Source organism: Phocoena sinus, chromosome 8 (assembly GCF_008692025.1).
Source record: "Phocoena sinus isolate mPhoSin1 chromosome 8, mPhoSin1.pri, whole genome shotgun sequence".
In the NCBI taxonomy this organism is placed as follows: domain Eukaryota; kingdom Metazoa; phylum Chordata; class Mammalia; order Artiodactyla; family Phocoenidae; genus Phocoena; species Phocoena sinus.
Genome location: NC_045770.1, coordinates 96,066,884 through 96,086,745, shown reverse-complemented (window position 1 = coordinate 96,086,745; position 19,862 = coordinate 96,066,884). Strand labels below are relative to the sequence as shown.

At 51.7% G+C, this 19,862-nt stretch overlaps 1 protein-coding gene across 2 annotated transcripts in view; it reads right to left on the bottom strand.

Annotated features, from left to right (window-relative positions):
• Positions 1–872: 872 nt before the first annotated feature.
• Positions 873–19,862, bottom strand: part of CRY2 (cryptochrome circadian regulator 2) — a 33,614-nt gene continuing 14,624 nt past the window's right edge. Inside the window, exons 6-13 of one of the 2 annotated variants that reach the window (XM_032640158.1) lie at positions 14,782–14,922; positions 14,140–14,274; positions 13,332–13,643; positions 12,964–13,115; positions 12,639–12,841; positions 12,226–12,318; positions 10,933–11,074; positions 873–3,097 (exon numbers count right to left, since the gene is read on the bottom strand). In XM_032640158.1, the coding sequence (XP_032496049.1) occupies positions 10,935–11,074; positions 12,226–12,318; positions 12,639–12,841; positions 12,964–13,115; positions 13,332–13,643; positions 14,140–14,274; positions 14,782–14,922 (1,176 nt within the window). In that variant the 3' untranslated portion in view covers positions 873–3,097; positions 10,933–10,934. The remainder of the gene's footprint in view (positions 3,098–10,932; positions 11,075–12,225; positions 12,319–12,638; positions 12,842–12,963; positions 13,116–13,331; positions 13,644–14,139; positions 14,275–14,781; positions 14,923–19,862) is intronic. The other variant, XM_032640159.1, reaches the window with a different exon arrangement.

The window sequence follows — 19,862 nt, the reverse complement described above, 5'->3', positions numbered from 1 at the left end:
CCATCTTCCAGAATCTCTTGCTCAGGAACAAAGATATCTTAGCTTCCGTGGCCAAACCAAAGCCACATTAGAGAGAAACCAGGAGAAGGGAGAGAGGGAAGGCCAGGCCCAGGTGTCAATGGGAAGGGGGCCATCAGGATCTTCAAAGCAGAGCTGAGAATGAGACGCGTCCCAGGGTCAAGTTCCTCCTTTTCCCCTTTCTCACTCTGTGCGAGGCAGCTTGTGATTTTCTTGGCCTGGCCCGAACCCCACCCCACAGGAATTTGGGGTGTGGGCTAACAAAGCTCTCATGTCCAGGGGTCCAAGACTAGACACCCTCACAGGAAAGCCCATGCACACCGTAGAGAGGGGCCGCTCTGGCCAGATGGCACGAGACAAAGTCAGCATCCAGGCTCTGGGCTTGTCTGTGGGCAGATCTGACTACGTGGCCAGAGCCACGTAGCAGCCCCTCTGCACCAAGCAGTTGCAGCTTACGTGGCTGAGTTGAGGTAAAGAATGGATTGAGGGCCTGGAGGGGGCCCTGCCATTGACGGATCCCCAGCCTGGGGGTGTTTAAGTGGGCCGAGAGGCTGGGTCACTGCAGAACAGCACTCAGGAACCGCATCCTGGCCCTGGCATGCTCTGTACCATCATGGCCGACTGACCTCCAACTCTGACCAAGCTCTGGAGTTTACACCACTAGGTGCTCCAGTTGCTCAACTAGGAGCCTCCCCGATCCTCCATCTCCCATCCACTCCTCCCTGCCACCTCCAAAGTGGGTGAGAGGCTCCTGGTTCAGCAGAACCAAGACGGTCTGACCTAAGGCTTCACGCAGGCTAAGCCCCACTGCCTCCCAGTCCCCAGACCTCCCGCAAAACTGACAACAGCACAACTCTGCTCAGACATTTATGGAACACATGAATATTCACAAACTGTGGGAGAAACACACCTTCCCAGCAATAGAAAATCTCTGTATAAAGTGCATTTGGCCTGCGACCATCTCCTCCCCATGCTGGTCCTTGGATCAGGATTTGGGGCAATGCTCTGCAAGAGCCCCCAGGGACACCTGGGCCAGGAGACGGGAGGCGCGAAGCGATTGTGGAGCTCCAGGCCACTGGATGCACCCTCTCTTCACCCTGCCCCTCCCAGCTCCGGAGTGGACGCATGCCAGGGATGATGGAGATGTAGGGGGAGGTGGTCCTGCCAACTTGTACCTTAGGGAAGAGAACCATCCTTAAATGGGCAGGAAAAGGGAATCGTCCTGACATGTGAAGGTGCTGCTAAATAAATACTGACTCTGGCCCTAAGCCCTCTGGCCGCCTCAGTTTCTCAGACTAGCCCTTCCAGGCTTGCTCTACTCTCCTTCTGACAATAGCCCCCGATTCTCTTTCCTCTTGGCTGGGGCTAAGGGAACAGTGAAGCCCCCAACCCAATGCTGCAGAAAAAACCATCACTGGTGCCCTGTTCTCCCCACATGATTATGGGACATTTCTAGTGAGGGTGACATACATACAACAGTTGGACTCTAAAGGCAGCTCTCTGGCTGAGAAAGCCTGAGGACGTCTCAGGAAGAAGCCTGTCGATGTGCTGGACAGATGTAGGAGGCAGGGGCCTGACCCAGGGTTCTGGTCCCAGGACAGAGGACAGTGAAGGGCGGGGCTGGGGCCAAGGGAATGAACAGCTCTGAGGCCGGCGAAGGTCACAGGGGAGGTAGAGAGGAGAAGGCCCAGAGGCCAGCTTAATGTTACGTGTGAGGACAACGATCCCAAGAGGAACTGGCCTCTCAGCTACACACGCACGCACGCACACACACACACACGCTGTGGCTCAAGTGCAGGCCATGGGTGGAAGGAAGACTTGCTCCAGCTGACCGCACAGCCCTCCTTTTCATGGTGTCTTTCTCAGCACAGCCCCGACCGTGGAAGGCTGAGGTGGGAGGCACAGGCTGCCTCTAGAATGCAAAGCCTTGGCTTCTCTGGGTCAAACCTCCCACCTGCTGCTTCCGGAAGGCTTGGTGCGCTGGGTGGGATCTCAGCTTGGGTCTTTCCCAACTGTCCCCGGCAGTCCACCTGCCTGGGTCTTTGATGTCCAGCTACTGGGAGAGCTGGTGCGGCAGCTTGGGTGCTGACCAGCCCCGGGCAGGCTGTGGAATCCTTCAGAGCGCAGACCAGAATGGCTTCCCTGGCTGGTGTCAGCTGAGCTCGGTGGCAGCACCGAGATGCCATGGAGTGTGGCGAGAGGCGCCATGGGGCTTTCTACCAGCAGGAACCTGGCCTCCTCCCGGTGGAGGCACCTGAGCCTCCAGTCAGCTTTGGGGCCGGCTCTCAGCTTCTGGGGAACAGTAGTGAGAGCCGGCCTTCCACCTCTAACCTCAGGTTTCCAGCCCGCAGAGGGAGATGTCCTTCTCAGCTATCATCTGCGATGCTGTGCATGCAGCACTCCAGTCAGGCGCCTGGCTCTACTTCCGCGCACGGTGGCGCAGTTTCCAGACCTGCCTACGGCCGCCTGCTCAGTCCCAGCTCCCCAAGGAAGAGTCCGGAGAACCCAGTGGCAGGGAATTTTAAAATAAGAAGCCAGGCCAGGTGACTATGTCTGGACACACCCGTCCCCTCCAGCCCGCCCAGGAACTCAGCAGAACCCTAGCTGCCGCTAGAGTCCCACCCTCTGGACAAGAGCCAGAAATGCTTCCCCTGCTTGGCAGTCTGACATGAGGAGGGAGGGAGGGAGGGAGGGAGGGAGGGCTGGGGGGGCAGATGCCAGGATCCCAGCTAAGGTCCCACCACTCTAATATTCAGACAAGGCAGCTGGCTCACAGGGACAGGTCTGGGGTGAAAGTCACTGCCATGACCTCTAGCCTGGTGTCCAGAGGCTGAGGTAAGCTGCTACAGGTACTCCTCCAGCCCAGGCAGTGTTCGGAACCACGAGAGTGTAAACAGACACATGCACACGCAAACAGGCGGGCACTCCTTCCTCGGCACACGCGCGCACACACGCACGCACACACACACGCACACGCTTGCTCCATCTCTGGAGGTGATCAGCTGTTCTGCAGGTTGCACTCTGCTGGCACGGTGGCTGCTCGGGCACACAGGCTTTGCTCAGAGTCACGGCACTGCAGCTGAAAGAGAAAAACAAGGGCAAAAGGGAGCGTTCAGGAGGCTCTCAGCTGCCCAGGGACACAGCTCCTCCAGCTGCTTCTCTGGGGAACTGGGAAGAGCCCAGAGCAAACTGAACGGGCCACGGTACCTGGGGACAAGGTTGTTGCTGGGATGCCAGCGGGTGCCCGAACACTGGCCCTCTGGGGTGCTGACGTGGACAAGCTGTCCCCCGCGGACCCTCTGGGCCTCCTCTGCCCCTTGCCTGAGAGCAGCAGAGGAGGGGGAGAAGGCCACAGACAGTCACCTGAGGCCTTGGGTAACACTTGCTCAGATATGACAAGGGCAGTTTCTGAATCAAGGCACAGCGGGCCGCTGCCAGAGATGGAGAATCAGATAAAAATGGCTGGAACAGAAGCCAGCCGGGACCAGTCATCTTGAAGGTGAAGGCAATGCCTGAGTTCACAATCAGCCGGTGAGCAAATTTCCACACAGAGATAAGAGAACCCTGGCACTGTGCTAGAAGACTGAGGGGCGGGGCGGGGAGAGGAGACGCAAGGGTGACTCATTTTAAAGATTTATAACATCCTGAATCTGGGGCAGAGGGAAGAAAAGGCCTCATGTCTGATAACAGAGGACAGGGTAAGTAAGCCCATCATAATGCTGGGTTGCCTGCTGAAATAGGTCTAGTGTGTCTGAGAGAGTAAAGAGACATGCAGGGCTCCGTTAAAAGTTTGTACCTTTTAAATGACGGTCAGACAGATAATAACAAGGAGGCTTACTGAGCCTACTATGGGCCAGGCACTATACACTTGTGTTATGGCTGAACTGTGTCCCCCCAAATTCATACACTGAAGTCCTAACCCCCTCAGAATGTGACTGATTTTGGAGAGAAGGTCTTTAAAGAGGTAATTAAGTTAAAATAAGGTGCTTAGGGTGGGCCCTGATCCCAAATGACTGGCGTCCTTATAAGAAAAGATTAGGACACAGACACGCACAGAGGTGAGACCATGTGAAGACAAAGGGAGATGGCAGCAATCTACAGGCCAAGGAGAGAGGCCTCAAAAGAAACCAACCCTGCGGTCAACTTGATCTCAGACTTCTAGCCTCCAGAACTGTGAGAGAATAAATTTCTATTGTTTAAGTCACCCAGTCTGTGGCACTCTGTTGTGGGAACCCAAGCAGACTAATACAGCTTGCGATCCCATGAACCCTGAAGATATGGCTTCCAGTTGTACAGATGAGAAAACGGAAGCCAGAGAGGGTAAGTAAATTGCCCAAGACTAGAGCATTCAGAAGTGGCGGAGCCAAGACAGGAAACCGAGGTCTGTCTGATTCCAAAACCTGTATTTTTATCACTAAGTAATCTCTATATTATAGTATTGCTCGTTAAGACTTTTAGAGGATATAAAAAGAAATCAACATGATGGCATGAAGACTAATATCCAAGCAACATAAATGGAGGTTCAGACATTAACAGAAAAGGGGAAATGCTCTCAAGAGTCCAAGACACTGGAGTCAGGGATTCAAAATCAGTCTTCTGACACATGCGACCCTTTTCAGACAAATGTTAAATCTGAAGAAGATTTTAACTGGATGGTGATAATTTATCTAGAAGCTGGGAAAAATCAAGAGCAAACGTAGGAGTGGGTGGGTACCTGTAGGGGTCAGTACTGAGTGTCTCTTTAAAATATTTTCAACAATTTTTCCTTTAAGCTTGTACTATAATAACCTAGCCATATTTTTTCACTATGAATGAATATATTTGTTAAATGTAAAGTGTACATATGTTTATTGAAACATGCTGATTGTGATATCTATTTTATACATAGATCTCTCTCTGGCCCATATTGTTAAGCCAAAGAGATGACTATTCTTTTGAAACTGAAAATTTCAGGCTTGAAGAGTATACACAACAGGTCCTCCTACCTACTACTTCCATTTCTTGTATTTTCTCCACCTTCAGGAATGAGGGAAGATAAAGAGTGCTTTAAGATTCCTTAGAACAAGGGCTCTTACTCTGGGGATTCCTGGATCCTTAAGGGGTCCAAGGATAGGCTTAAGGGGCAGTCCACGAAGACCAGGAAGAGAAATGTGTACATTTCTCTGTGTGTGCAAAGACGTACAATTTTCTGGGAAGAGGCTCCATCCTTCATCAGACTCTTCAAAGCATGGGTAACCCAAAGAGGGTTTAAGAACTGATGCCTAAGCTTAGAAGATATGGGGGTGAGGAGCAGTCAGGTGGCTATAATAGTAACAACAATTCATTCGGACCTACGCTGACTTGGGTGTGGTCTAGGTATGGGGCAGACTCATGAAGGGAGGTGGCAGTGTCCTGGCCTCAGATAAGCCCCAGTGACCCACGACCCTCTATGATGGGTTCAAAACCCCAAACAGGGGGCTTCCCTGGTGGTGCAGTGGTTGAGAGTCCGCCTGCCGATGCAGGGGACGCGGGTTCGTGCCCAGGTCTGGGAAGATCCCACATGCCGCGGAGTGGCTGGGCCCGTGAGCCATGGCCACTGAGCCTGCGCGTCCGGAGCCTGTGCTCCGCAACGGGAGAGGCCACAACAGTGAGAGGCCTGAGTACTGCAAAAAAAAAAAACAAAACCAAAAAAACAAAAAACAAACCCAAACAGAAAACCAAGGTTTGGAAGAACCAGCTTACCCTTGTCTACAAAGCTAGTCAGAGGCCTGTTCAACTAGTTACTCAAGTTGCTCCATCTGCAGATAATTAGATGGTCCCTGTGCTCTTGTTCTCAAGCTAGGGCATAAGTCTGCAGAAAAAGGGGGCTGGGGAAATCAGATGAGGCCTTGCAGGAAAATGATGACAGCAGCACTAAAAGAAAGGGAAGAACAGCTAGGGGAGAGGCACTAGGGAAAAATCAACTCATAAAACACGCACTAAAAAAAAAATCAATCTCACGATTGTCCAACTCTTTCAACCTGTCATTAATACAAGAAGCAGAAGTGGCTGGAACGTAGAATAAGTTAACGAGCGCCTCCTTCAGTGTGCCGATGTCAGTTAGGACGGCCCCCCTGGGTACCTGTGCCCTCACACCCCTTCCCACCCACTGGATGCTAACAAGAAACCCAAATCTGCAAGTCCATCCTTCCTCAGCTCCCAGCCCAGGAGGGGTGTGTGGATACCGTGCACGCGTGAGCGTGTGTCAGCAGAGGAGACACGACGGCTCAAGGTCGGGAAGAAACTTTGTTTGGAGCCTGTAACTAGGTCTCAGAGGTCACCCCTCGCCACCACACGGGGTGAGTCACAGTGCCCAAGAGCTCGAGAGGGGCAGAGGGTTTGCTGCCAGCTCCCAGTTAGGAGCAGGGAAGGCCAGAGGTGCAGCTGGGCCCGGATGGGGTACAAAGCTGGGCTCTTAGCTCAGTCTCATTCCTCATGTCAACTACATGCCTGCCCTTCCTGCACCACAGAAATCACATGGCAAAGGGGAGGGGACGTCCATTAGTCGACAGCTTCTTAGTAAGTGCCAGGGAAAGTGTGAGGGGACACCAAGTCCCAACTAACTTCTTGTTTCAGGAACTGAGAGACAGAGAGGTGAGAAGAACCTGTGCGAAGGCCCCCGGGGCAGCGAGCAGCACGATGGGGTTTCTGACCACCACACGGCCTCCGCTTCCACTGGGCAGCATTTTGCAGATCGCCCAGTGCCTTTCACACACATTATTTCACGTGAGGAAGGATATACACGGAACAGATGTCAAAAAGACGATGAAGAGATTCCCGAAATCAGGTTTTCCTCAGCGAAGCCCCAGGGCTAACCGAGCTTGGGTGAACTTTGGCGGAGGAGGGGAAGAGGTGATCCTTGCCATGAACCCTTTATATTCAGTGGGCTTCTCTCAACAGATCACCATGTACCAGCAGAAGGACGAATGGATCACGCGAACTGTTAAAATAATTAGACCAATAAGAAAACTCTGTACACAATTGGAGCCTGCTGGAGTCCTGAGCAGTCAGCAGCTTTGGGGATTACGGGGAAGCAGCTGAAATGAGAGCTATTTGGCGCTGGCTTAGTTTTCAGTTTAGTGAACATTGTACGATAACCAAATACAGAACAGATACTGATGTGGGTTTGAGGTAAACACGGAACCGACGGATATCAGGGTATGTTTTCCCACAAGATCAGTTTACATCATTGTCTGGCGCAGGCCTGAGGCATTAGAAATAACAGAATCACAAAACTATAGAGGCTGGAGCTAAACATGGCCTCAAAATGTCCATGATGGAGCCTTCAGGCTGGTAAAGAATGATTATTCACACTTTATAGCTAAAGCATCTCAGAAAGGTTATGAATCCTGCCCTAAGTCACAGAACTAAAACTGACAGAGAGGAGAGGGGGAAGGGTCAATACGACTGTATCAACACAGGCCCTGTGGCCCATCCAGCTCAGCGTGCTGGCCCTGACCGAAGTAGCAGGAACACGGTCAAGGACACCCTGAGAAGCACATGCAAAGGTGGTAAGTGATTCCCTGCGTGGCGCATTTTACTCATTCAAGGCTTTTCACATATGGTTTTTCATTTTCTTTCCCCAGTGTGTATGCTCGATGGGAGGGCAGGTGACAAGATGCTATCATCACTGTTTTACTGAGGATGCGCAACATCTTTAGGCCCGGGTGCTACCACCAGCACACAGAGAAGCACAAGTTTCACTAAGAAACACTCTTCTCTCAGGGTTTCCAAAGAACATGAGTATCTGTCCCGTCCTCTGACCTCCTGGTCCTCCCTTCCAATCAATCAGCCATGATTAAGGGCTAAACCTTGAGAATCAGTCCTTACGATCCCAACAGGCTGATGGATATCTCCTGGACTACAAGGCAAGAGACCAGTGCTGACCTCTGCACCCTTGTAACGTCCACTTGGAATCACCACCACAGACTCTCAGCTGGCTCTCTCCTCCCACCATTTCTTCTTAGGTCCCAGCCCAATGCCTGGTTAATCTTCCAAAAATGCCAATTTGATCATTCACTCTCCTGTTCCAAAATGCTCCTTAGTTCCCAGAGAGTACACCAAGGACCCCATCTGCCTGACATTAAAGAGCCTCCATGATCAGACCCAACTGTAACCTTATGTTCTTCTAAAAAAGTAACAATAACAATAGCCATAATAATAATAATAGCTACCATTTTATTTATGAACTTATAAGGCAGGCACTGGGCTAAGTGCCCTGTATATCGTAGACAGTTATCGACCAGTACCTACACTTCCTAGCTAACAGAATCTGAATTTTGCTCAGTGGGTCATGGACGTGGCCCAGACAGTGATTCTCAAAGTACAGTCCCAGAACAGCAGCATCATCAAACTGCTGCGAACTTGTTAGAAATGCAAATTCTCAGGTCCCACCCCAGACCCACCGGATCCGAACCTCTGGGGGTGGGGCCCAGCCATCTGAGGCTTAACAAATCCTCTAGGGAATTCCACTGCTCACTCAGGTTGGAAATCAGTGGTCTAACCAATCCTGACAATCCACATCCCTATTTCCCAGCTTTGGGGAGGCTTTGTGACTCAGTTCTGGCTCACGAGGCCAACGTGAAAAGCTGGGGAAGGGGTATCCTGGGAAAGCTTTTATTTTCTTGATGGAAAAGGAAGAGAGGCATCCCCTGACAACCCTCATAATATAAAACTGCAACCTCCACTGTGCCCCAAGCTTTCTACCTTCTCATTCGACTTTCTTTTTTCTTCATACCACTTAGGGCTTCTTGACACATGATGTATCTATCTGTTTACTGTCTGTCTCCTCCCACAAAGATATACCCAAGAGGGAAGGGACGACTTTGTTAGTCTTGTTCACAAGACTATATCCAGTGCCTACAACGGTGTCTGGCAAATCGCGATCACTTGACATATGTTTATTGTATGAATGAGTGCAGCTGTCTCTGCGTTTCCTTCTCTTTCTTGCTTTGAACAAGGAGTTGATGGCTGAAGCTGTGGCAGCCACCTTGAGGCCAGGAAACAAGAGAATCTCAGAAAAACTGGCTCTGACACTGTTGAGCCACCAAACCAAAACTAGCAGCACCCAGCTCTGGGCCTTTTGTTCAGTAAGAAAACCAAATCCCTCTTTGTTTTAGACACAGTAGTCAGGTTTTCTGCAACTAGCAGCCCCACACATCCCTGACACATACATTTCATCATTTAATCCTTGCAACAAGAACCTAATTTTTGGTGAGGAAACTGAGTCTCAGAGCGGTTAAGTAATTTGTACAAGATCATGTAATCATTAAGCTGTTTTTCTTGTTGGAAATGCTCTCCTTGCTGTCTAAATCCAATTCATCTTTTGGGTCCCCTAGGGTAACCTTCTGTGTTGTACTCCCTGATCACTCTGGCCCACCAATAACTGTCTCGTGATAAGCTGGTAGAATCTGTATCACTTGTCTAGGAATTACAGGTTATTTGTCTTGTTTATCTAAGCAGACTATTTAACCCTTGTGGATGGGCATCATGTCACATTTTTTTTTTTTTTTTTTTTGCGGTACGCGGGCCTCTCACTGCTGCGTCCTCTCCCGTTGCGGAGCACAGGCTCCGGACGCGCAGGCCCAGTGGTCATGGCTCACGGGCCCAGCCGCTCCGCGGCACGCGGGATCCTCCCAGACCGGGGCACGAACCCGCGCCCCCTGCATCGGCAGGCGGACCCTCAACCACTGCGCCACCAGGGAAGCCTCGTATCACATTTTCTATGTCTTATGCTCCCCTTCCTCACACACTTGCTGGCAACAGTTTCAAGCTGAATTGGATGCCATTACCTCTGAGGAACCATGACCCAGACATTTAACCTCTCTGTTCTTTAATCTTCTCACCTGAAAGTCAGAGTATCACCCTGGAAAGTTCCAGGTTTGTAAGACAGAATGAACTATGCTCAGTACCACAGAGTTAAGAGGTAACTAAGAGAACAGTACCTAAGGTTGCTGGTACTCCCAGAACAAGATAACAAATCTGTCCATCTGCAATGTCTAAGACGAAGAGCCTAGTAAAGAAAAGGGCACGGGCATCAAACACTCGCCGTCTCACTGGCGTTCAAGTCTAGATGTGCAAACCAGTTGGCCTCACCTGGCTTGAAGTAGAAGGGTTTAGAAAAAAGAATTGGCTCCGTGGAGAAAATCACCCTCCAACCTAATGATGCAGACGGCACATAAGGAACAGCCCGAGATGATGACTCAAAGGGGACAGTAATTTATATCTCCCCCAGAAAGGCGCAAAAGGCCCTTCTTGCTCTGGGGAAGGAAGAGCCAGGTTTTTGTTTTTGTTTTTTGAGACATTCAGGGGGCTTTCAGGATGAGCACTGCCAGGGAAGTGCAGAGCTGAAGCCACAAGAAAGGCACGAACGGAAGAGTGGCTGTAAGAGGCACAGGCGATAGGGAGCCTGGGTCTTCTGGCCCTCAGGTGGGGCTGGGCTAAGTGAGCCTCCAAACATCCCTAAGCCTGAATTCTGAAGGTAAGTGCTGCCCTCTGCTGGCCAGCCTACAGGACACAGCCTGTCGGGGCGATGGCAGAGGGGCCTGGAGCACCCCCAGACCCTGCCCTGGGACTCTTTCTCCCACAGCTTCAATCGGGTCTCTGCTTTCTTTTTCTGGATTTGGCTCACTTTGATAGGTAGCAAGAGTCAATTTTTTTTTCCCTTAGCTGGCAAAGAAAGAACAAGGCTTTATCTTTAAATTCTCTTTTTAGTATTAGAAGGTATAGAAGTCAGGATGGTAGAATTTGAGCTGAAACCCTAGAAAAGCCCCCGGCCCCTAGGTTTTAATCTAGTTTGTGGGTTTTAACCTTCAGCTGGCAGGGCAGTTCTCCACACTCACCCCACCTCTCTCCCACGCCCGTCCCTGAAGCTGACTCTCAGCAGCTGTCACTCACTCTCAGACATCCTTGCTCAGCAGCTCTGAGGGGGGCAACCCTGCCACCCTGGCCCGTTTGCTGAGTTCTTCACCAGGTGGCTCCTCCGCTGCTCCCAGCTTGCGTTTGGGGGACGCTGGGCCACTGGGTAGTGGTCTTGGGCCTGTAGGGAAGCAGGTCAAAGTGTCACACAGACTTGTGTGTGGAGCCAAGATGACGCTCAACCGTGTAGAAGCAGCTCTTTAGGGGGCAGGGAGCCTGCTCATCAATGCAACCAGCACGCTGCTTCTCAGACCTGCCCCTTGGCCTTCCTTTCAGCAGCGACTCTGCCTGGAAATATCCAAGGAGAGCATAACCAGGCCTGCTGGCAGTACAGCCAGCTTTTGGGCCTCAAATCCCATGGGCTCCAGGCCAGAGACTGATTTGGCCTGTCTGCCATCCTCGCGCTGAAGGTGAGGCATTCCCTCCGTAACTGGCCTCCTGAAGCCAGAATGAGCAGTGCCCTAACCCGGGGAGCCAACCTGGCTGGGCAAACTAGAAACTAGAAAAAGCCCTGACGTTCTTGCTGGTCTGAGCTTGCTGACCTTCGTCCCGGAGCCGAAGGGCAGAGGTTACGAACGCAGCAAGGCCATCTACTCCTCTCTCCCTCCACCTGCCTGGACAACTACAGTCGCCTCCTTTCCAGCCTCCGATACTCGGGGGCTCTTGCCCACACTGTGCCCGCCACACAGCAGGCAGAGTGAGCTTTCTAAAACATAAACCAGGTCACGCCTCTGCCCTGCTGACCCCCGTCAGTGCCTTCTCCCTGCCCTGACGACGGAACCCTAATCCTCCTCGTGGACGCCGAGTCTACACGCTGCTACTCGTACTGTGTCCGTCCTCCTCTCGTTCCAGCTCCTCACTCAGAACACACCAGCCCCACTGGCCTCCCTCCTCTCGTTCCTGGAATGGGTAAGCTTGTTTCCATCTCTGGGTCTTTTCCTGCTCTTCCCTTTGCCTGGAATGCTCTTCCCCCTGTTCTTAGAAGGCTGGCTCTGCTCACTGCATGCGGCCCTGCTGGTACTCCATCTAAAGTAACCCCCTTCCCCAGCCCTCTTTTATCAGGTCACTTGATTTTATTTTCCCCCAAAGCACTTGTTATCTGACATGATCCTGCACAGCTCCTTTACCATCTGTCTCCCCAGGTGGAATACAAGTTCTATCAGGGCATAACTTGGTTCTGGCCTCCATCCTCAGCCCTCAGTGACTGAAGTGGGAGTAGCTCTGCAGTGCCCTTGGGGTGGGCACAGGCTACGGGAGGCTGGCTGTACTCACCTGCACTGCTCATGCCCCCAGCCTGGCTCGAGCTGGGCTCTGCCACTGGATTGCTGAGGTCTTCCATACAGGAAGGGACAGACGCCAGCAGACCTGGGAAAGAGGTAGGGGGATAATCAGAATGCAATCTCACAGGACTGTACAGGGCCCCAGGGCAGGTAGGTACAAGGCAGGGGGTGCTGGGCCATGACATCAAGGTTCCATCGCTTCCCACTGGCCACAACTAATTCAGAGAGGCCTGATCCAGCCCAGCCTGTGTGGCCTGTGCCCAGGAAGTCAAGTCAACAGCCTGGAAGACAGTGCTCGGCGGCCTCCCTTTGCAAACATCTGGGAATGTCTACGCCCCAAGCCTGTAGGTGTTGTCCTTCCCTTCGGGGAACTAGGGGGTGGCAGTCAGAGTAGGGGCTCCTTACAGAGTCCCCGGTAGCGGGAGAGCTGCTGGTAAATCTGCTTCATCCGCTCAATGTTGAGCCGGCTGGTCTCGGCGTGGTTGACGATGGGCCGTGGGTAGTCCACACCAATGATGCACTTGGCTGCCTTCTGAATCGACTCTGGGGCATTCCAGGGCTCATAGATGTATCGAGAGGGGAACCCTTTCAATTTGGGCAGGTATCGCCTGAAACAGACACACCAGAGGACCCATCAGCATGCTGGAGTCTCCTTCAAAGGCCAAGCACGTCCCACCCTAGGAGGAGGCCAAAGTGGCCAGAAACCAGAGAGCCTGGTCTGCACCCGCACCTGATGTAGTCTCCACTGGGGTCCGTGCGGCGGCCAAAGCCCACCGGGCAGTAGCAGTGGAAGAACTGTTGGAAGAAAGCACTGCAGGACAGCCACATCCAGCTGCCTGCGTTCACGCTGAAATCTGCATCCAGGAGCAGCTCATCAAATACCTAGATGCAGGGAGGGTGGCACAATCAGCCTCCTTGGGGACCTACGGCCATGGTTCCCCCCAAGTCACCACACACCCTGCGGAGAAGGGAGCCAAAGCCTTCTGCTGAGGGCAAGCCAAGAAGGATCTGGAGGGAATCTCCTGGACCCAGGGGTCCCAGCCCATCCCCCAGCCCAAAAGGGGGCTGCCCTGGGCTGCCCGCTGAGAGAGGACTCACCCGGACCCCGCTCTCCCAGCTGACCCAGAGGTCCCCGCGCGTGAGGAAGCAGGCCACAGCGTGCCGGGCCAGATGGTGGATCCAGCCCTCCTGCCTCAGTTGGGTCATGATGGCGTCAATCCAAGGGAAGCCTGTCTTGCCCTCGGCCCACTTGGCCAGGGCCTCGGGGTTGCGATCCCAGGGGATCTGGATGCAGATGGGGTTCCCCTCCATGCGGTCAAACCTGGGGTTGTTGGTGGCCGCCGTGTAAAAGAACTCTCGCCACAGGAGTTGCCCAAACAGGGAGAGCGGGGGTGTGCTGCTCCGCTTCACCTGGTGGGGTGGGACAGCACGTGGATACAAACGCTTGCCCAGCTATCAGCGCCGTGCCACTCAGAACTTCCCCACAAAGGAATCTGGAGCTGCCATGAACTTGGTGGCTCCAAAGCCCCTAGATGCGTGGAGGGACCCTGTCCCAGGAGAAGCGGCAGGGTGAATCCTGGGCCCTGGCTGTGCCCACTACTGCTCAGAGCCCTGAGGATGGCTGCGGAGCAGCAGGCAGTGGAAAGGGATAGCGCTGCTGGACTCTGCACTGGGAACCAAACTCCCAAAGACTGGTCATGATCCTTGCCCTCGAGAGTTCCTGTTGGGCTCCACTTTCTAAAACATCAAAGTAAGTTTTCTCATCAGCACACGTAAAAAATGCTCAGTCTAGATTTTGGTTAAATAAGTTATGCCCAACAGCCTGGATCTGGGGCCATGAAAGAATTAAGACATCAGAAGACTGCCAAGCAAATAATAATCTTCCTAAAATCACAAGATTACCCACCAAGCGGGCAAAGTTACCGCATGCCATGCCACAAAATCCAGATATTGGCAAGAATGAGGAAACAACGTGAAACGATGCAGACGCAAGGATGGATCTGATGAATCTGAACAGCTGGATGTGTTGTCCTCTCTCCTCCTGGGGGTGGGTGCATTAGTACAGGGCTATCCACCTATTGTCCGTGTCCAGCCCTGCATTCAGCCCTCCGGGTCATTTCCTCATCACTGATGGGCAACTGCTGCTCCTAGGCTCCCCTTTAAATGCTCTGGACACAGCCCCATAGGGGGCTGCTGTGCTCTTCACCTTAGAACTGGCAGCAGCCTCAGCCTCCCTGCCTCCCGCCCTGACTGCTTGGCCCCCATCCACCTGCTGCCGGCAGAAATGCCACCTCCGGGGTCACCCCGAGGTCGGCTTTCCTGCCTGTTCTGGTCCACTTGAGAATCTGGATTTGTTTAGATCAGCAGTTTGCGCTGTGCTTGGCTCTGGCCCCTCTTGGACGTGGCTTCCTCCTCACCTTCTCTGGACAGTACGCACACTTAAGCCAGAGGGAAGGCCTCTCTTCAGGGTAACTGACCGGCCCAGAAAGCCCTGGTGTCCTCTGGGCTGCAACCGGGGGCGGGCTCTGCCGCCCTCACTGCCCCTTACCTTTTTGTACAGGTCCCACAGGCGGTAGTAGAAGAGGCGGCAGGAGAGGCAGCCGAAGCGCAGGTAGGGGCTGAGGCCCGTGGGGCTGGCCAGCAGGGAGTTGGCATTCATGCGGGGTCTCTCATAGTTGGCAACCCAGGCCTGCAGCAGAAAGAGAAGGCAAAGAAAGGACAGACCTGGAGGCTTCAGAGGAAAAAACCTGAGGCACCAGCTAGTTAAGGAATCTGCCTAAGGTCGCAGACCAGAAAGCCAAAGAGCCAGGATGAGACCCTGTGCACGTCCTGCTACTTCACGCTGGCAGAATTTTTGATGGAACCACCACCGATCAAACAATGAGGCCCAAGTTCTTGTCCTGACTCTGTTTAATTTGTGCTATGAGCATAAGTTATTTAGTCCCTCAGCTACTTGTTTACTAAATGAGAACAAAATTTCCCACCTCCTAGGGATGAAATAAGATGATGAAAATGAAAGTTTCTGAAAGCACTGAAGGGTCTGTGATTCTACAGAAGAAAGGAAAAAGGGCGTCTACATTACAGAGGAAGATATCCCTCCTTCAGTCCCTGCTCTGTCCCAGGGGCCCTGAGGCTGCTGCTACACGGTGGCTACCCAAGCACTTCTCCCCACTGTTCAACAGCGCCGAGAAACCCATTCCTGGAAACCCACAGAGTCATTCATTGCTGGGCCACTTGTCATATAGTATCATTGGTCTTGTTTTTATCATCAGTTGCTGCTGGCAGAGTGCTTTATCTCCACAACTCACTGACACCTGTGTTCTCTCATTCGATCTTAACAATGGTCTGAGGCAGCATTTGTCATTACCTCCTTTCGAAAACGAGGAAAGGAAGCTCAAAGTGTTACGTGACTCTTCTGAGGTTACAGAGGTGGTAAGAGACAGAGCTGGAGGGACTGACTCCAGATTCCAGTCTTTTTCCACTACCTCTAATAACCATGTTCTCTTTCTCGACTCCTAATGCCCTCTTTCTCTTCGTGATGACTATTTCACAAACTTCACGCCCTCTTTATTCTTTCTTTGGCCGCACTGCTTGGCATGTGGAACTTCCCCAATCAGGGATCAAACCCACAGCCCCTGCAGTGGGAGTGTGGAGTCTTAACCACTGGATCACCAGGGAAGTCATTTACACCCTCTTTAGACCTCCTATTCCACACTTTCCCACCACCCTTCAGCAGATGACCGACCTTCCTTCCTTTTGATAAGGAAATGGAAGCCATCAGGTAGAAAACACCTCAACTTTTAGCCACCAAATCTAGAAACTCACCTGCATCCCCATCTACTCCCTGTCCCTCCTGTGACCCTGCCCAAGGCTAAGGCCTCCACCTGGCTCTGGAGCCCTCCCCTCTTCCTTCTTTTGCACATTCCATCTCTCCCTCTCTTCCCTGTTCACTCCAAGGACATTGGGAAAATGATCTTGTTTCGTTGCAAACAAAACAAAACAAAACAAAAAGAACTTCTAGTCACCCTGCGGATTTCTCCCCTTGGGTCCTCTTTCCTCCCTTCGCAGCCAGCCTTTCTCCATTTCCTCATGCCCACCTCCACTTCTGCCTTCAGCACTCCCGCCAGAGTCTCTGAGATGTCCATGCCACCGGATCCTGTGGGCGTTTTCTGTCCCTATATTTTTGGACTCCCTCGCAGCACTTCACGCTGCTGACTGCTCCCTGTCTCCACACCTGCCATTCTGTTGGCTCCTGGCTGCCATCAGCTGGTTGGCTGTTCTTGGTGTTTCACCAGGTCCACCACCCCTCCCAACTCCTTAAGTGTTGGCACCCCAGGGCTCTGTCCTAGGTCCCTTCTACTCAACTGTGTTCCTGCCTGAGTTCATCCAGTCCCACGGCTCCTGAGACAATTTCTTTGCAGACGATCACCATGTCTGTAGCTCTGGCCCAGACTGCTCACCTAGACTCCCAAGTCACTCCACCCAACTCCCTGCCAGAGAGCTCTACTTGATTGCCTTTCAGGCACCTCAAGGGTAGCAGGTTCTTTTCTTTAAACCACCCTTCCATTGGCATTCCCTATCTCAAAAACTGCACTGTCATCCACCTCGTTGCCCAAGCCAAAAGCCTGGCCGTCACCTTTGACTCCCTGCTCACCAGGTCCTGTCAATCCTACTGTCCAAGTGTTTCTCTACTCTGTCCTTTTCTTTCCATTCCCTATTGCCACCAACCTGGTTTAGGCTAAGATTGTATCTATACTGCACAACTGTGACAGCCTCCTAACTGACCTCTCTGCATCAATTCTTGTCCCCCCTAATCCACCCTCCACAGTGGGAGCACAGTGATTCTTTAAAATGCCTGTCCCTGAGGACAACACATGCACTGGGCTTCCTGGTGTTCTTAGGCTAGAGTCCCAAATCCTAAACATGGCTTACAAGCACCCCACAGTGGCCCCATCTTTCTAGCTTCCTTCCTCACCACTCTTCTTTAAGCACCATGCTCTTACTAGCCTTTACACATGCAGCTCCCTTGGCTGGAGTGCTGCCTTCCTTTCCACTCCCCTTTCCTTGGTTAATTTTGACTCTTCCTTCAAGTCTTAACCTAAAGGCCACCTCCTCGGCAGGTGATCCCTCAGGTATTGGTTAAGTACCTCTAACAGACGCGAGGTATATTTACCTGCTCATATCCTTGGCCCACCTCTCTTTGAAAATCTTTTTATTTTAAGTGAAACACAGATACAGAAATCACACAGATGTGTGCTTAACAAATTATTCTAAGGCAAACACCTGTGCAAACACCACCAAAGTTCAAGAATCAGTACTTTGCCGGCCACCCCAGAAGCCCATCTATGTGCTCATCCCAGTCACGGTCCCTTCCCTGCCCCGTAAGTGACCACTTGCCCAACTTTTATAATAATCACTTTCCTGGGACTTCCCTGGTGGCACAGTGGTTAAGAATCCGTCTGCCAAGGCAGGGGACACGGGTTCGAGCCCTGGTCCAGGAAGATCCCCCATGCCGTGGAGCAACTAAGCCCGTGCATCACAACTACTGAGCCTGTGCTCTAGAGCCCACAAGCCACAACTACTGAGCCCACGTGCTGCAACTACTGAGGCCCGTGCACCTAGAGCCCATGCTCCGCAACAAGAACAGCCACTGCAATGAGAAGCCCGCGCACCGCAACAAAGAGTAGCCCCCGCTTGCCACAACTAGAGAAAGCCCGCGCGCAGCATCAAAGACCCAACGCGGCCAAAAATAAATAAGTAAAATAAATAAATTTAAAAAATAAATAAATAAAAATGTTTACATTTTCCTGTTTTTGCAAAGCACATTCGGAAGGGAGGACTTTATCTTTTCAGTTATTTCTCGCATTTTAAAGTGTTTTTTTCTTGTTTTCACCCAAATGTGCATCCCTAGGCACTATAGTTTAGTCTTGGCTATGTAAAAGACTTTGAAGTGTTTTTTTTTTATTGGAGTATAGTTTCTTTACAATGTTGTGTTAGTTTCTGCTGTACAGCAAAGTGAATCAGCTATATGTATACATATGTCCCCTCTTTTGGATTTCCTTCCCATTTAGGTCACCACAGAGCACTGAGTAGAGTTCCTTGTACTATACAGTATGTTCTCATTATACTTTGATGTGTTATTTAAGTTTCTTTAACTCTATGCATTTCCTGCCATTTCCTTCTTTTCCTTTTATATTTTCTGCCAAAGAATCCAAGCCGTTTGACTTGTACTAATTCCCACAGTCCAAATTTCCCTGTGTACTTACGGGGCAGTTCAACACATCCCTCTGTCCTGTGTGCTGCCTGCAAATCGGTGGCTGGTACCAGAGACTGGCTTGGACTCAGGTCTGATCTCCTTGGCAAGACTACAGGGGGTACATGCCTGACCGTCACTCTCCTTGGTGTTAGAGGTCATTAATGCATCATGGGTCCTCACTAGGGGCTGCAAGATTCCATCATCCCTTTTTCATTTAATTGGGACACCTTTATGGAGAGATGCTTGTCCTCAGCTACTACTGGGTAACCCAGTGGTAAAGATCATACTGTTTGCCTCCCCCTTTTTGGTAGCAGCACCTAATTTTCTTGTGGTGACCCAACCCTTCCCTAATCTCAGTTCAAGGTGGGAAAGTAAAGCTAAGCCACCTCTGACTCTGGGAGTGGGCTCACTTCCAGATTCAAGTCTGGCCAGAGAAAGCGCCCCCTTCCCTGGCCACAGTGACAGAGTCAGGGAGAGTCACATGGCCCAAGCCAGACCAATGAAAACACTCCTTGGGACTTTTTCTGAAGCTTTTGGAAAAGAGGCAGACAACGTCCTCTGGTGGTGCTAAGCGGATTGAAAATAAGCTGCTGGTGACCAGCCTTGCCACTGCTCAAGGAAAGCCTGCCTGAGAATGAAATAATACAGAGGAAAGCAGAGCTGAGATGGTGAATGCATTCCAAGTAGCACTAGTTGGACACCTAGATCCAGCTGTGCCTGAAGGCTACATCTTGGACTCTTGGTTATACGAGTTAAAAAAATCCCTTTTTCAAAGGCCAACTTGCAAACAAGAACTGATTAATATAATCCTCTTGCTCTTTCATTCCCATAACCCTCTGAACTACTCCTTTCCTAACCCTAAGCATACTGTAATTACTTGTTTCATGTCTATCATCTCCTATAGACTGTGTTTCTGGAGACAGACACTATGCCTGTCTTTTTAGGCAGGCTTTCTAGCAGCTAGACCATTCTGACATAAGAAGATACTCGCTTCAGATTTGGAGAATTGAAGAAGTTAAAATAAACCTCCTGAAATGGTTAAACTCCCGCCCATCAGGTACCTTTTGTTCTCCCTGATGTGTAAAATACCGTATTCCCTCGGGCTACCACTGAGTCTGAAGGGCCCTGACATAAGGCCCCACTACAAAAGAGGCCCTCCAGGGGTGTCTGGAAAAGAAGTCCCTGACTTGGTGTGTTTTTTTTTTTTTTTTTTTTTTTTTTTTTTGCTGTACGCGGGCCTCTCACTGCTGTGGCCTCTCCTGTTGCGGAGCACAGGCTCCGAACGCGCAGGCTCAGCAGCCATGGCTCACGGGCGTAGCCGCTCCGCGGCACGTGGTATCCTCCCAGACCGGGGCACGAACCCGCGCCCCCTG